Source organism: Rhinolophus sinicus, chromosome 18 (assembly GCF_057876585.1).
Source record: "Rhinolophus sinicus isolate RSI-liver-muscle chromosome 18, RSI-T2T, whole genome shotgun sequence".
Taxonomy (NCBI): domain Eukaryota; kingdom Metazoa; phylum Chordata; class Mammalia; order Chiroptera; family Rhinolophidae; genus Rhinolophus; species Rhinolophus sinicus.
The window spans coordinates 108,759,194-108,775,963 of record NC_142518.1 but is presented as its reverse complement, the minus strand read 5'-3'; the positions used below and the strand labels follow the sequence as shown (position 1 = coordinate 108,775,963).

The following is a 16,770-nucleotide window of genomic DNA, read 5'->3' as shown; positions in this document are numbered from 1 at the left end:
ATAATGAAAATCAATTTAAAAAATGTAAAAGATCCAGCTATGGCCGGAAGTGTTCTGGAATACTTACAAAAGTCCTTAAGTGTTTGAATATCCCCCCCTAGCAATTCTAGATATCATCTTCCCACATGACGCTCCATGCCCTTGGTAAATCAGATGTGTCAGGTACTTACTGTGAGCCCGGGGCTGTACTGTTTTCAGAAAGAGCAAACATGTGCATTGCATCCCTGCCTCCCAGCAATGTGGCTGTGTAGGGCTCAAGACTGATGTGTGTATGTATGTGTGCGTCATTGTCTTTTGTATTTGAATATGCTGAGGATACAACACTTCTGTTGACAACAGGGCTTATTTACGACTTCCTCACTGAGGTAATGCCACTGTTCTACAGTGTTCCCTGTAGCTTCAGTGGTCACTAAGCTATAGGAGTCTTCATAGGTATGGGAAGTCTCTATAGCTATGGTGGTTGCTATAGCTACACTGATTGCTAAAGCTCAAGCAGTAGCTATAGCTATGGCAGTCTCCATAGTTTCAGGGGTTCCTAAAGCTACAGTGGCAGTTTCTATAGCTATGACAGTCACTATTGCTATGACAGTGGTCCCTAGAGTTCCAGCATCCCATTTAGCTATATGTATAGGTGTCTGTGCTCAAAGTGAATTGCAGTATGAGATATGCTGTATAGGCAAATTGCTAGTGCAATAGAGGGCTATTCCAGTCTCTTTAGTATATAATTGTGAACTCAGAAGGTAGCTCTGCATACGAAACACTGTCCTTGAAAATGAAGATCCTGCCAGTGACCTGTGAAATAGCCTTTTCGAGCTGTCTTCTGGTTGTGGAAAAATACAGGTGGATAGATTTGCATGGGGCTTGCATATTTTAAACATTTTATAAATTATATTGCAAAATACTTGTTTATTGTTTCACCATCTAGGAAGAATCACCAGTAATCCTTTGGAGTATATGCTTGTAGTACTTTTTCTATTCATAGCTCTACATCGTAAATATTTGTGTTTATTTTTATAAAAATAGGATCATGCTACCTTTTTAAAAGCCATTTTAATTCAATAATACCCTGAATATCTTTGTCATTAAAGAGTACTCTAAAATATGATGTCGATGACTGCATAATATTGTTATACCATAATTTATTTAACCAGCCCCTATTTTTGTACAGAGACGTTATTTCCTCCAGCTTTTTACTACTGTACACAGTGCTGCATTGAACATCCTCATAGCACAATAAACAAAAGCTTAATTGTTTGTCAGATAAATTCCTAGAAGTTGAATTGCTGGGTCACAGGAGGTATAAATTTATAAAGATGCAACTCTTCAAGTGTACTGCCAAATGGTTGTACCAGCGTCTATTTCCACCACTAACAAGTAAACAGGTGTTTGTTTGCTCATATGCTCTCCTCCCCTGGCTACTACAGTTTTGTAATCTTTGCAAATTTGATCAGGCAAAATGCTATCCTGTTTCAAAAATTTGCATAACTTTGAATCCAAGAGAGGTGAAACACTTCCCATCTCTATGTCTTCTTAGATACTTTTAATATATTGTGTGAATTACCTGTTCACATCCATTGCCCATTTTTCTACTGGAATCATTATCTTTTCTCACTGATTTGTAAGGGGTCCTTTTACATTAGGGATTATTATTAACGCCTCTTCAGATATTCCAAAAACATTTTATTTACCCATCCATCAATTGATAGACCTTTGGGTTGTTTCCACCTTTTGGCTCTTATGAATAATACTGCAATGAAATGAGTATACAAATTTTTGTGTGGGCATATGTTTTCAATTCTCTCAGGTATACATATCTAAAACTAGAACTGTTAGGTCATGTGGTAATGCTCTGTGTTGAAATTTTTGAGGAACTGCCTACCTGTTTTCCACAGAAGTTGGACAATTTTATATTCCCATCAATAGTATGTGAGGGTTCCAATTTCTCCACATCCTTGCCAACACTTTTACCTTTTTTATTTTTATTATTATAGGCATCCTAATGCATGTAAAGCGGTATCTCATTGTGGTTTTGATTTGCATTTCCCTCATGACTAATGACGTTAAGCATCTCTTCTTGTGCTAATTGGCCATTTGTATGTCTCTTTGGAAAAATGTCTATTCATAGCCTTTGTCCATTTTAAAATTTTTATTACTGAGCTATAGACATTCTTTATATATTCTCAATACTAGTCCCTTATCAGGTATACAATTTGCAAATGTTTTCCTCCATTCTGTGGTTTTGTCTTTCCACTTTTTTTTAAATTAAAGTTTAGATAGATGAATGGATAAAGAAGTTGTGGTACATATACACAATGGAATACTATTCGGCAGTGAGAAAAGATGATATAGGAACATTTGTGACAACATGGATGGATCTTGAGAGAGTAATGCTGAGCGAAACAAGTCAGACAGAAAAAGCAGAGAACCATGTGATTTCACTGATATGTGGTATATAAACCAAAAACAACAAAAGAACAAGACAAACAAATGAGAAACAGAAACTCATAGACACGGACAATAGTTTAGTGGTTGCCAGAGGGTAAGGGGGGTTGGGGGGGGGAGGTGAGGGTAAGGGGGATCGAATATATGGTGATGGAAGAACTGACTCTGGGTGATGAACACACAATGGGATTTATAGATGTTGTAATACAGAATTGTACACCTGAAATCTATGTAATTTTACTAACAATTGTCACCCCAATAAATTTAATTAAAAAAAAAAAAAAAAAAAAAAAAAAGTTTATTGGGGTGACAATAAAAACCACAATGAGATATCACCTCACCTCAGTTAGAATGGCTATCATCAACAAGACAAATAGTAACAAGTGTTGGAGAGGCTTGGAGAAAAAGGAACCCTCATACACTGTTGGTGGGAATGCAGACTGGTGCAGCCTCTATGGAAGGCAGTGTGGAGGTTCCTCAAAAAATTACGCATAGAATTACCATATGACCCAGCAATCCCTCTCCTGGGTATCTACCCAAAAATCTGAAAACTTTTATACATAAAGACAGGTGTGCTCCAGTGTCCTTTCCACTTTCTTGATGTCCATTCAAGCACAAAAGTTTTTAATTTTGATGAAGTCCAATTTATCCATTTTCTTTTCTTTTGTTGCTTGTGCTTTTAGTACTGAAGTTTTTACTTTCGATATAATGTTTTCCATTTTGAGTTTCTGGATTTAGGGTCGTTTAGATTCCTTAACCTGAGACAATGTAAATGTTGTCCTGCATTTTCTTATAGTGCTTGTATGGCTTCATCTATTTTATATTTATTGAGAACTTGGTTCCACAGATGGTATTGGATTAGATACATTTATTTTATGCCACTGGTTCATCAGTTGTCCCTGTACCATGTGTTACACAGCATGCATTTAAAGGACTGGGTTCAGCCTGTGCTCAGAGGAAGTGAACAGAGCTTAGTTGTGAAACGAAGACCAAAGCCATGACGTTGGCTTTGCTAACTCCAATGGCAGGTCTATGTGCTGACTTCAGTTCAAGTTCATGCAACTAGAAGGGATGGAAGAATCTAGAATGACTGGCTTTTTATTGTCCAGTTGTTTTTTAGCCTCATGGTATTTCTAGTTCTCATGTCCTTCTGAGCAATGAGTTGCTTACAGGATGCGATCACTTTTTTTTTTTTAAATTAATTTATTTTTTTGAATTAGTTTCAGGTGCACAAGACAAAGCAAAACTTAGACGTTTATCATTTATATCCCTCACACTGTGTGAACCCCCCTCCCCCCATCCACTATCCCTCTGTACGTTCCCCAAATTAATTTTCAAACCCCCATGACCATCTTGTGGTTACCGACTATTTTTCAAAACCTCTCACCTTCCCCTTATCCCCACCCCCCCGCCCCTCTAGCAAGAGAAAGACAAATACCATATGATCTCACTTATATGTGGAATCTAAAGAAAAGAATAAGTGAATGAACTAATCAGAGACAGTTTTGGAAACATGGAGGAAAAACAGAGGGTTGCTAGAGGGGCGATCACTTTTTTTTGAAGGGAAAGAAATGACATTTTTTTTTTTTTTGTCATCTTAGGATAATGCTTCCGTACAACTACAAATTGTCTGATAGTCAGGAATTCCTAGAGACATGAAGTATTGAGCTTTTGAGTCTTTTTGGCAGCCTGGGAGAGTGCCAGACCTCTGTGTAAGCCCCCAGAGGAACAGTATGCAGGGGTGGTCCTATTTACCTTTCACGTAACACCCTCTTAACCCAGCCATCATTCAAGTTGCTGTGAATCCTCATGACCAATTAATAAGGAAAGTGAGACTTGTGAGTACTCAGCTTCATTGTACCTTGAGGTGAAAGAAAGAAGAGTAGGTTGAATTAGCCCTGTCTGGAAATCTAGTGACATGAACAGGTCAGAAGAGGAGATCTGTGAAGGGGCTTACCCCTCCAGCGCAACAGAGGGAATACCACTGATGGGCCTACACAGTTGGACTCCAAACCCTCACAAGTGGCCTTGCTGCTGACGTGTTAATGTACAGGGGGACTCCTGTCCCTCTTTCTCCAATAGCAGTGATTGTGTGTTGTTTTTTTTTAAATGCCGTTGTTCCTTGTTTTATAAATAACTATTCATATCCAATCACAGATCTTTATAAAATGCATTTAACCCAAGGATTCAGCCCCAGGTGGGAACATAGCAAACCTCTTTTTCTCCCTCCCCTCCTGACTCTAACAAAAAAATAGACTTTATTTTTCAGAGAACTTTGAGGTTCACAGCAAAACTGAGCATAATGCACAGAGTTCCCATACCCCCCGCTCTCCCACCCCCACAGTCTCCCCCATTACCAACATCTCTTACTAGACAGAGGACATATGTTACAATCCAGGAATCTACATTCCCTCAGACTCTTTGATTGGTGAAGGAAATGTTCATTGCCTCCAACATCCCAGGGCGGTTTCCCCTAATAATCCTGGGCTTTGGGAACACAGTCACCCTCCATTAATGAGCGTTATGCCATGAGAAGAGGATGACATGAAGGGAGTGCTCAAGGCTAATTAATATCCTGAAATGGCACCACTTGCTTGTCAGGGGGCTGCTGTCTGGGGAAGTGTTTGTGTGCGCATGCGCTATGAAATTTTATCACATGCATAGATTCCTGCGACCACCATCACAGTCAAGATAAAGGACAGTTCTGTCACCACAAGGATCACAGCCAGCACCCTCCCTAACTCCTGTCAACCAGTATTCTCTTCTCCATCTCTGTTATTTCAGAACCTTTTGAATTTAAAAATCCTGGGTAAGGAATTGTCAACCTGCATTTGTTATTGTTCCAAGAAGAACTTCAGGTCTATGCCACGATGGAAGTGGAAGCCCTTACAAATTCTTAATTATGACTTAATCCTGTAGCGTATCAGAAGGATGCTGTGTATGTACCTAAATTACATGAACAGAAACATCTAGATTTGAAGAAAAACATACAAAGCACTAAGCACAGGAGGAAAGTAAAGTGAAATATTAACCATAAATCTCACTGGCTGGTGAGATAAATTATTTTTATGCTGGCCTTTCATCTTTTTTTAAAACAAAGTTTTACATAAGCATATTTCTCGAATCAGATAAAGAATAAATACTTCTTACAGGAAATACTAGATACGTGGGGCACAGACTGCCCTCATTCACAAGTCAGGCTCACCTGGCACAGGCCCAGCTCCGCCACCTGCCGGCAAGTCCCTCACCTGCAAGCTTCTGCTCCCTCCCCTGTAAGGTGGGGATGCCGGGTGACCTGTCCCACTGGATTGCAAAGAGATTCAGTGGAGTACTGTGCACAGAGAGCCAGGATATCACAAATGCTCAATGTGCAGTGACTGTCATTTTGGGGGCTCATGGGCTCACAGCGGACACTAAGTGCTTTTGTCCTTTTTCCAGGTGATGGCCGGTATGGCAGCAATGACGAGCCTGAAGCCGGTGGGTTTGAGTCCCAAGGTTTCTGTTGGAAGCACCAGGAGACCTAGTGCTGGCCTGCTCTCGTCTCAGAGTTGGCCTTCCAGACCTTCCCCTGAATGTTTCTGGTAGAGAACCCTGAGGCTAACAGCAGAGGGATGAAGTCACTTACAGGCATTATGCATGAAAATATGGATCCCTGGGGAGGTGGCCCCACTGGAAGCCCCCTGACCTGAGACCTAGAGACCTATGTGGGACTCAGTTAAAGAGGGACTGCACCATTTCCTTGTCCACCTTTTAAACTTGTCAAAATGGAAGTCCTTATAGAAAATGAGAAGCACTTGGCAAATCCAAGGGGGCACTGTGTCATTTGAACCCCTTAGATACGTACAAGTGGCGTAGTCCTCTCATACTGGCCTGAGGGTGCTGGGCATTGGAGCAAGCTTAACTCAGTGCCTGAGCCGATCCTTGGGGTGCTCTTTGCTTGACTTTACTTCTTATTTCTCCCACCCTCTCCTTTGCCCAGGAATGTCACCAGAGACCGGCACCATTGCCGGTGTGGCCAGTGCCCTGGCCATGGCCCTGATCGGTGCCGTCTCCAGCTACATCTCCTACCAGCAGAAGAAGTTCTGCTTCCGCATTCAGCGTAAGTGGACCTGCCCTGTGGCCTGTTGTGGCTGTGCCCACAGCTGTTTCATTCCCCCAACTCCTGGATATGAACAAATGGTCAAGGTCTTCGGAGGGAAGGGGACAGAAACATGAGCAAGTTGAGATTCAGGTCCATTCCACAGCCTTCCTGAGAGCAACTCCAGAGAAGACTTTCCGGGGAGGGGGAAGGTGGAGTTGCACTTTGGGAAATCCTTGGGGATGCAACGGAAGTGTAAACCAGCCTGGAAGAGAGGATGGGGCTGGACAAAATGACCTTGGTCTCCCAAGGGTTCCAGTTCCCAGAAGCCGGGGGCAGAGCCCAATGACCTTTGTGATGTTTCCTTGTAATCAAACGAGAGACCGGGGAATTTCCATATGGCCTCAGATCTCACCCAAAGGAATTTGGGGCCTTCAGAGGCTCTGGATCAACAGCTCCCTCTCATGCTGCCAGTTTCCTCAGGAGCAGAAGGCAGCAAGCTGTGGGCATCGCTAAGACCCAGCAGGCAGCCTGTTGGGTAAGCCAGCACCCCTCCCCGCCCTTTCAGGTCCCATGAAGTCACTGCCCCGGTTCCCCTGCACCTCCAACCATGAGTCAGAACAATCTTAAAATATATAGAATGATGAATTGTTTTACAGGAGTAGGAATGCAAGAGAGAATAGAGTGTGGTTTTGCCCCCCATCCACCCATGTGAGATTTGTGAAAGCTAGGTTGCTTCCATTTCATGCCGTAGCTGTGAATCTAGAAGATGTGGATAAATTGCAGAGTTACATGTGAAATCCTATCTTGGAAGCTGGCAGGTATCCCATGCTGGGAACCCTGTAGGGGTGCTGTTGGGGGTGAACTGAAAGACCACACTGGCTCATTTTAGAAGCACAGTGTTTAATTTTTTAATGTGTCACTGTTTGCTGAGAGTGTATCTCTACTTTAAGGCTGGAGATTTTTAGTTCAAGTGACAGAACATGTCTCAGTGGTAGTTCCCCTCTTTCTTGAAGTTGAGGTCTGTCCCCTGTGAGGCTTAACCTACTCTTGCTCTAGGCCTCTGTCCTTTATTCTAGCCTGGAGCTGAGCTTCCCAGAAGACTAACCCAGGTCCCAGAATGCTTTGAATGTTGATATTGCCGAAGTAGCCAACTAATTTTTCGTCTGGCCATCACATTTGCTTCTTTTACTCTTATGTAACAATCTTGACCAGGACCACCACATACAGACAGCAACACAGGCTGTGCACAGCAGTACTCCAGGGCACCATTCACATCTCAGTGCACAACCTGCACAACCGTTCATGGTCTCCTTGCTTGAGATCCTGTCAACTCATTTGGGATTGAGTAGCTTGGCTATAGGGTGGTATGAACAGGGAAGACTCAGAAGGAGAGCAGACCTGGAGGCTGCATTGTTCTTAAAACTATCCCTTGTCTCAGCTCAAAAGCAAAGAAACTGAGTGGCTTAAAACAACAGAAATCTATTCTTTCACAGTTCTGGACACCAGAAGTCCAAGATCAAGGTGTCAGCAGAGTTGGTTCCTCCTGGGAGCTTTAGAGGAGGGTCCTTCCTTGCGGCTCTCAGGCTCTGGTGGCCCTAGGTGTCCCATCGCTTATGGCTGCATCAGTCCAATATCTCTCTACCTCTGTCTTCACATGGCCTTTCCCTTTGTGTCTGTGTCTCTCCTCTTTTGTCTCTCATAAGGACACCTGTCATTGGATTTAGGGTCCACCTGGATAATCCAGGATGATCTCATCTCGAGATCCTTAACTTAGTGACATCTACAAAGACCCTTTTTCCAAATAAGGTCACATCCACAGGTTCTGGGGATGAGGACATGGACATATATTTTGGGAGCCACCATGCACCCCAGTACAGCCTTGTTACCCTGACAGTGAGAATTCCCACAGCCCAATTGAGTAGGTATGAGGGACACCCTTATCTCAAAGACGAAGAAATGGAGGCTCAGAGGATTGGTGAAGGAGCTTGCTCCAGATGGGAAGCAAAGAATTTAGAAGGGGTGCCAGTCGGTAGGAACGGGGAGGGAAAAGAGGTTGATTTCCAAACCAAAAAAGAGATGTCTGGGTTGTATCTGTTTGTCTCTATGGGGACACTAAGGTGAAATGAAAACGCATTATTTTCACACTTGTTTCCTGAAACAAACAGGTATGAGGTTTTACAAATTGAATTAGTAGGAAAGCCACATAAATCGTGAGAACATGAAGGCCTAGGTCTATAGAGCTGAGCAATTTATATGATATCTGGGAATGGATAAACCAAAAAGAGGGGTGTGTTGATAACAGCTGAAAGCTATGTGGCAAAAAGGCTGGAGAACGTGGACGTAATCTCTCTTTCTGGGGGGCCAACCTCAAGGTGAGGGCGTTACTGGGCTGGGCAGTGGGGGTGGCACAGGCCAGAGAGGCAAGTAGGCTTGTGGGGCTAATGGTGGCTCCCAGGAAGTTCATGGAACCCATTGCCCTCACAGATCACTGAGCGGGAGCCAGCAGGCCTTTCCCCTGTCCCCCCCAACCCCCATTTAGCCTAAGGGCAGGCTCCTCTCCATGTGACTGACTTCACAGTGTGCACACTGCTTCTCTGTAGATGGTCCCTCCACCCATGTCCTTGGCGCCCAGATTTTCCCCTCAATGTGTTAATGATATTGTCATTGCTTAACCCACACTGTCCTGAATCCCTTACCTGGACACACTCGTGCAAGTTGTACCGTGTTTCCCCGAAAATAAGACCAGGTCTTACATTCATTTTTGCTCCAAAAGACACATTAGGGCTTATGATCAGGGATGTCCTCCTGAAAAATCATGCTAGGGCTTCTTTTCCGGTTAGGTCTTATTTTCGGGGATACACGGTATGTATCATCACCCCCAGTTTACACAGAAGGGAATCGAGTGTGCAGTGCCCTCACATTGAAGAGGACCTGTCGTGCTTCTGTATCCACTCCCTGGGCTACCAACTTTCTCTTTAGAATTAGTAAGTTGTCTCCACCCCGTCTCTGTGGCCTCCCCTCATAGGAATCCTGACCCCCCACCCTACATCAGTGTGTTCTCCAATCCTGGGACTTGTGACCCCTGCATAGGTCTGCTCTGGGACCACAGCACCACTGTGTCCCCTGCCGGTCCAGGCCAGGTCTCCTAGTCTTCCATCTAGAGGGATCCATCAGCCTCCTGCCTGCCCCCACACTTCTCCAGCAGCCAGGAGGACCTGTTTAAAATGCACTGGGCCAGCTCTGCCAGGACCTTCCGTGCTCCCCACTGCTCTCTAGGTCATGGCCAAACCCCAGAGCTTGGCATCCAAAGCCCTTTATGGTTCGGCTCCAACTACATCCCTTGCCCTCCGCCCCACCCCCCACCCCGTCCCGACTACTGCGGCCCTGGGCCCAGAAGCGTTTCTCCACAGCCATACTCACTTACCTGAGTGTGCCTTGCTGTCTCCAGCATCCTCTGCAGTGTCTCCTCTCCTCACCTAGCTCTCATCCTTTGAGCCTGAGGTACCCTCCTAGGAAGCCTTCCCTCCCTCACTGCCTGTGGGCCCTGACTCGATGTCTTTCCTGCGTGCGGCCACAGCGCCCCCTGCCGACTGGTGTGAAGCCTGTGCGACAGGATTGGCCTTGGTGGTTTGTTTCCCTGTCTGTGACTGCTGCACCCCCACTTCCCATAACTCTGGACTGTCAGCTCCCTGGGGGACCGTGTGCATTTCACCTACCAATGTGTCCCTGGCACCTAGGATGGGTTGTAATTGGAAGGACTCCCGTGGGTGTGGGGTGGCTAAGCCCACCGTGAAGCTGGGAGTCGGGAACTCCAATCCCTGCCCTTGGTGCTGAGCTTATGCCTAGAATGGCCTCAGCCACCACGGCCTGGAGGTTACGAAAGGCAGAGCAGAAACGGTTTACCGGTGCACCAGGAGGGTGAGGGAGGGTAGCATGTGGCTTCTAGGAGGCGCTGTGGTGCTCAGGGGCTTCCAGCCTCTGCTGCTACCAAAGGGGCTCACATTTTGGGGACTCTCTGCTTCCCCATCTCTGCCCTCAGTGCCAAGGGCCAGTACATCTCACAGAAAGCCCGTGTGCTTTGTTGCCGGGGGCTCAGTTCTTGCTCCAGGGTCCTAAGCTTTGCGTCTTGCCTTCAGATGCAGCAGAAGTTCAAGGTAATGATATGCTTTGACTTACTCATTTTCGTCTTCTGCTTTGGCCTCGAGGCCTTGTGGTCCTCCCTCCCCACCCCGCTGCTCTTGCCCCTTCTCACAGCTCTCCACGCTGTCCCCCTTCCTGGCACTCTCCAACTTGGCTTCGACCAAAACCATCTTTAGCTTTTCCAGACTCTCTGTCCCCAGGCTGGGTGTGGTTGGGTTCAGGGATGCATGGGGGGGGGTCCTATCTGGGACTCAGATGCCCACTGGCAGTCGTCCATGAGGGGCAACCCGACAGCTGCCCACAGGTAGAAGCCAGTCCAGTGCATACCAGGATGGCAGCTGAGCAGTGACGAGGGGCTTAGGACGCATCTCCCAGGCCCTGCCCATCAGCTGGGAACAACTTCCGCCAGCTCCATCACCTGCTCTGCCTTGGATGGGGGCTGACCACTCCTGCCAATGAACAACACCCTCATTTTTCCTGGGCCTATCTCGTGTCTGCCTTGAGCCCAGCGAGCAGCCGGGCAGGCAGGCATACTTTTCTAGGTGAGAATCCTGAATGCAGCCCAGGATGGTGGAGTAACTTACGTTGGAGCCTGCTCAGTCGGTTAGTTGGTTAGAACCATGACCCAATTTTCCCACAGGCCCAGGGCTCTGATGAGGTTTACAGTTTCCAGCTTATCCAGGGATAAAACAAGGACTCTTGACTGTCCCCAAGCAGCGGCAGGGGTAGGGCCTGCTCCGAGTCTTGAGTAATGGCCCTTGCATCTGGCATGGTGCTATTCCGTAGTTCGAGTGCTGGCATGCAGAAGATGCTTTCTAGAGGCCCTACATCCCTCTCAGAAGTAGGCGGGGAGAAAGCCCAAATGACTAACTAGACCAGAGCAGCTCTCATCTGTGCGCCCTGGGCCCTGCACGCTGGGGCAGGGACAGCGCTGTTCCCATGCCTGCAGGAGCCGCTTGGCCTCTCCATGCAGGTGTTGCTGGGAGGGCCGGACATTAGCAGGAGGCTTTGCTGGCATCTCCATAGTGAGCCCCACTCAGCCATCGGCCCCTCCCTGCTCGGCATCCATCAGTTACTCATGCGGTGCTTGGCTCCCTCTCTGCCTCCCTGGCCCCTGGGCCAGCATGTGGACCCAGGGGTGACACCGAACCCTGCCATTGGATGCCCCTTGTGCTGGGTGGCTCTGCTGCCTGGCCCACAGCCCCACACATGGTGGCACCTGTCCCCTGCGGGTGGGGTGACTGTCAGGGGCCTTTGCTGGTTGCTATTTCTGAGGACGATGATGAGGAGTCCTGGGCAGGTCCGCACGCTCCCAGCCAGCCAGTGTTTGCTCACACAAGGACGTTCAGGTGGCCCGGGGGCAGGGTCTGAGTCCATTAAGGGCGTTGTGTGTTTCTACGTGTCATGGAGGACTTGCTCAGGAGTGCTCGATCACAGTGGGAGACCTTTGAGCTCTGCGTCCATCACTAACTCTGCCCTTTGTCCTTCGCAGAGGGTGTCAATGCCGACTACGTGAAGGGGGAGAACCTGGAAGCCGTCGTGTGTGAGGAACCCCAAGGTGAGGACTTCTTGTTCACTGTCCCTTGCTGAAGGTCTCCTAGTCAGTGGGCCCGGCACTCAGCAGAACTGTACTTGGGAAGCAGGAAGGGCAGAGGTGGCTCTTTCTAGAATGTTCAGCCAGAGCAAGGGACTGCAGAGGCCCAGAGGTCCCTCTACTCTGCGCCCAGTTAGCTGGACACCAGGGCCAGGTGGTGCCATGTCGAGGACTTCTGCGCACTGTTGAGGCTCAGACTCTGCTCTTGTCATCTGCGCATGAGCCCCAGGTCCCTGTGCTCCCTGCCGTGGAAACAGATGCCTCCCAGACAAACTCTGATAGAGCCATGGGGCATCTTTCAATCTAGACTCCTAACCTTTCAATTTGAAAATTGCCAAAGGCAAGAGGGAACTGGGTTAAAACACAGGCCCTGGTGTTGGAGAACGTGCCCCACCCTACCTCCCTCTGTCCCCGTTCTGTGGTCATCAAGCCCTTTCTGGGTGCAGGGACCATTGGTGATGGAGGCTGTGTAAGGTCAGGCTGCTGGCCTGGAGTGGCCAGTCTCAGGGAAGATACCACGTAGGGCCCCAGAATGCTGGTGGTGGTCAGGAGAGCAGCTTTCCTCAGGAGATGCCAGGGTGGGTGCAGGTAGGGAGATGGGAGTGCAGCAGCGAGTGGGGGGATGGGCCACACTGATGGGTAATGGGGAGCAGGGTACTCCCTGCCATTGCTTAGGATGGGTACCTGTAGTGCTGCACTGAGTGGACTCAAGAGCCCTGGATGAAAACGTGGGAAAAGTGACCATACAGTAGCATTCACTGTGATCATTTCTAAAACTCTTAGCCACCATCGTGTAAGCAGGTACTGTGGGCCAGGTACCGTGTTGAGTACTTTATTTAAAATGATCCTCCCCGCAATCCCATCAGAAGCATTCCCACTTTACAGATGAGGAAATGGAGGCTGAGCTGTTCCCAGGGGCTGACCAGCTTCCTCCTCTCCAGGGCCCAGGGTTACCCTGCCTGGGGACACACTGGACATCAGAAGGGAGGTTCCCCGGCAGGGGCTGAGGTGCTATAGCCCCTGGACAGGACAGACGGGGAGCCACATCGCTGCCCCAGCAGGGGCTGGCTTGTGTGTGTGTGCGCCTTCTGTGTAGGGTGGGAATGAATCCCTTCGAATGGGTGTCTTCTCTCCGCAGTGAAGTTCTCAGCGCTGCCACCACAGACCGCAGAGCCCCCGCAGCCCCAGCCGCCCCGGATCTGAGGCGCCACACAGCAGCAGACGCACAGGGGTGCCGTCACTGGGGACCCAGCTCCTAATTTCATTTGGACCCACAGCCGCTGTAGTTCCGCTTCGATGTCATTGGCTTCTCGTTCTTAGTTTTCTGGATGAGCCCTGGGTGATTGTGAGTTTGGTTTCTGTGCCCTGCACACAGACTGGGGTGCCCCCCTGCTGTAGGTGCTCTGAAGAGACTTGGTGTTGAAATCCAGCCTCAGGAGCCAATGGGTCACTAACTCCCCAAAGCCAGCCTGTCCCAGGCCTTAGTGAGCTGGAGAGGGGGAATACTGAGGTGACAGAGGGCAAGAGGACACTTATGCTTAGAGGACAAGAGTTTGACCGCAGGGTAATGTCACGCCTGAAGTGCTACCCTGATTCGCTGGTGGGTTTCTGCCAAGAGGCAGCCCTTGGTGTGACCTCAGAGGGCTATCAGGGGGCCCAGCTAGCACCCAGGGCACACACACACACACACACACACACACACACACACACACACACCCCACATGGGGCAGGGTGGGGGTCGTCATCTTGGTCCTTCTTTCCAGTTCCAGCTTTGAGACTGCTGGGCTTGTGGAAAGTTGGCCCACGTGGAGACTTCATTTTTTTTTTTTTAAGTGCAAACATGCAATGCCATGATAGTCCGGCCCTGAGAGTTTAGGAACCTTCTGGAGAAGTAGGGAGCTGTGACTCTCAGGTCTAATTTCCATCTGATTCCATAGCGGACGAGTGTGGTCCCCAGGTTGACATGATTAGTTTTTAGGAATCATTCATGCACTGGAAATGCATTTTATCCTGGGCATGGGAGGTGTTCACCCTCCACTCTGTTTGTGTTCTTATTTTGGTAGCAAAAGCTACAGATGTCAATAGTGAGCATCAAAGCCACAAGCATGCTGTATATGCTTGTTGTTGGCTTAGAAATGTACTGTGGGGGGGTTGGTAAGGGGAGGGTTTGCTTGCTTTAGTGACGTACACCTGACTTGGTAAGTTTGTAGGTACCTGTCTGGCCTTCTCAGTGTGGTAAACACCAGAACCCGGGAACTCGCCCCTTACCTGGCTCGGCGCGGTCTGATTTGAGCTGGAGCAGAGCTGGCTCCCTGGAATGTTCCCCGTAGCCCCCATGTGATCCTGTCCCTGGGAGCCCTGCCATCAGAGGCTGAGCTAGAGCCGTGTCTACTGATAATCAGTGTGCAGTGCCGAAAAGCACTTCTGAAAGCATAATGTAGGTCAGCAGAAAGCTCGGGTCCTGTTTATGAGTTCACATGCCTCTGCCCCACACGGCTGTGTGTTAGCGCCTTGTCTGCCAAACTGGGATGATGATGCAACTCCAAGTTGTTAAGGAAACAGTTGAAATCTGAGCAGACCCTGCAGGTTATCTAATGCATGTCTCGTGTGCTCCTTTTAGCACTTATTAGAAAACAGGCTCGTTGCGGGGTGGTAATCAGGTGTAGTATGTGGCTTGATGCTGCCCTTCAGATCTGTCCCCTGTACAGGCCTGTGAGCCCTGAAAGACCCCTCCCTGCGTGGGGGCACATGCCAGACAGCCCAGGAGTGTATGTGTACGAGGGGGTGGGGAGCACCCTCTGCTGAGGTCACACCTGTGCACAGCGCCGCAGAGGAAGGAAACTGTGGCCACCCTGTGCTCCAGGAGGTTGTACAGGGGATGCATTGCTTGGAAGGGGTGCCTGTTTCCAGCCCCTCCCTGCCTGCAGTGGCCAGATTGTCAGCTTTGCTAGGCTTGTTCCTCCCAAGGATGGCAAGGGCTGATGGCCTCACCCCCTCACCAGTGCTGGGCTGGAGGTAGCCATGAAGGATTTTTGTATCCATGGCTTGTTGCCTCATAGATAGGGTGACCTGAGGGCCCGGGGAGGGCCAGTGTCCTAAAGAACCGGAGTCAGGGGAGGATCACGTTAGGATGGCCGCGTGCCAAAGGCCCCCGAGGCATTTTAAAGGAAGAAAAACAGAGCCAGATGGTAGAATACTTCTCTCCCTGCCCCCACGGAGTGTGGACCTTTACAGAGCAGTCTGTCATGGCACCGACGATGAGGAGTGATGTGACCTGTGTGATGCCTGGCATGTCAGGCACAGTGTGGGCACTAGTTCTGTCGGGACACTGGAAGCTCCCTTTGCTTCCGTTTGAGGCTTGTGATGGCTAAGAGCCTCCAGCTGTCATGAGAAGTCAGCGTGCACAGTGAAGCCACCGCCTCAGCAGCTGTGACTTCAGTTCAGAGACCCATCTTGCTCCTCCTTAGTTATGTGGGTGACTTCTGTACACTGGCCACAGTCCAGGGCTCAGACCTGCCCCTAGGGACTGGCCATGCCTGGAAGGTCGCTCAGTTACCCGTTTGCAGAACCGTCATCCCAGGGGAGCACTGACACCTGCAGAAGCCTCCGGGACTCTTGCAATTGTGATTCTCTCCAAGTTGCATTGGCCAGTGTAGGCCTGTCCCAGGTGATAGCGGACATAAAGTGAAAGAACTAGACGGGCCGATTGAACATAGCCAATCTGTGTCAGCTTAATGTGGTGATGGGGAGCTCAGTGTGGACGATCACTCTGAGCATGCGGAGGGAGGAGACATGGCAGGTTTGTGGTGTGGGGTGCTCTCCTGCGTGCAACCCATAGAACAGTGCCAGGCCCACTGCCTTGGCCACTTGGGTTGGGTTTTAGTACCAGTTCCCTGAGGAAGAAGAAATAGAGACTGATCTCAGAATCCCCTTACTTATGTGCTTGTGTTTAAGTGTGAATTGTAAATTGTCTCGTGGTTGCATTAAATTAAAAGGAACCTCACAGATCATTGCATTGTAACGGTATTAAGGTTCTTCCTTTGTCAGGTGATGCTGTTTTTTTTTTCTTAATTTATGACAGTACCTGATGTCCCAGGGCCGGGGTTCAGAGGCAGGCCCCCGACTCTCAAATCCCAGGCCTACTGCTCTGCCTTCTTCAAAGAAAGGCAGTATCGAGGGTGGATGTGAGTTCACGCAGTGGTTTCAGCCCGAGAAAGCCAAGCAGGGACAGGGGCCCTGCCACTCATCGCAGCCATGTGCGGAGTGGCCTGTTTGGGGTAAAGTATGCTCTTGTCATGACCTTGCAGCTTGACTTAGAAACTGAAAAGACAGCCGGACATTTCAGCCTGAGCAAGATGCGGTGGATACTAGGAAGGTTTGCACACTGAGGTGGGTGGCACTTTTGTCCTTGTAGTAAAATAGCACCACGTCCTCCAACCCAAACCCACCAAGTGACTCTTCTGTGCAGTAGTTCTGCATGGCCAGCTGGGGCCTGGCACAGTGGCCTTCCCAG

General features: G+C 48.8%; 1 protein-coding gene across 2 annotated transcripts in view; it reads left to right on the top strand.

Annotated features, from left to right (window-relative positions):
- Positions 1–16,278, top strand: part of CD99L2 (CD99 molecule like 2) — a 90,336-nt gene extending 74,058 nt beyond the window's left edge. The window contains exons 6-10 of one of the 2 annotated variants that reach the window (XM_019753512.3): positions 5,881–5,919; positions 6,422–6,541; positions 10,660–10,677; positions 12,156–12,221; positions 13,396–16,278. In XM_019753512.3, the coding sequence (XP_019609071.2) occupies positions 5,881–5,919; positions 6,422–6,541; positions 10,660–10,677; positions 12,156–12,221; positions 13,396–13,460 (308 nt within the window). In that variant the 3' untranslated portion in view covers positions 13,461–16,278. The remainder of the gene's footprint in view (positions 1–5,880; positions 5,920–6,421; positions 6,542–10,659; positions 10,678–12,155; positions 12,222–13,395) is intronic. The other variant, XM_019753513.3, reaches the window with a different exon arrangement.
- The last annotated feature ends 492 nt before the right edge of the window (positions 16,279–16,770 follow it).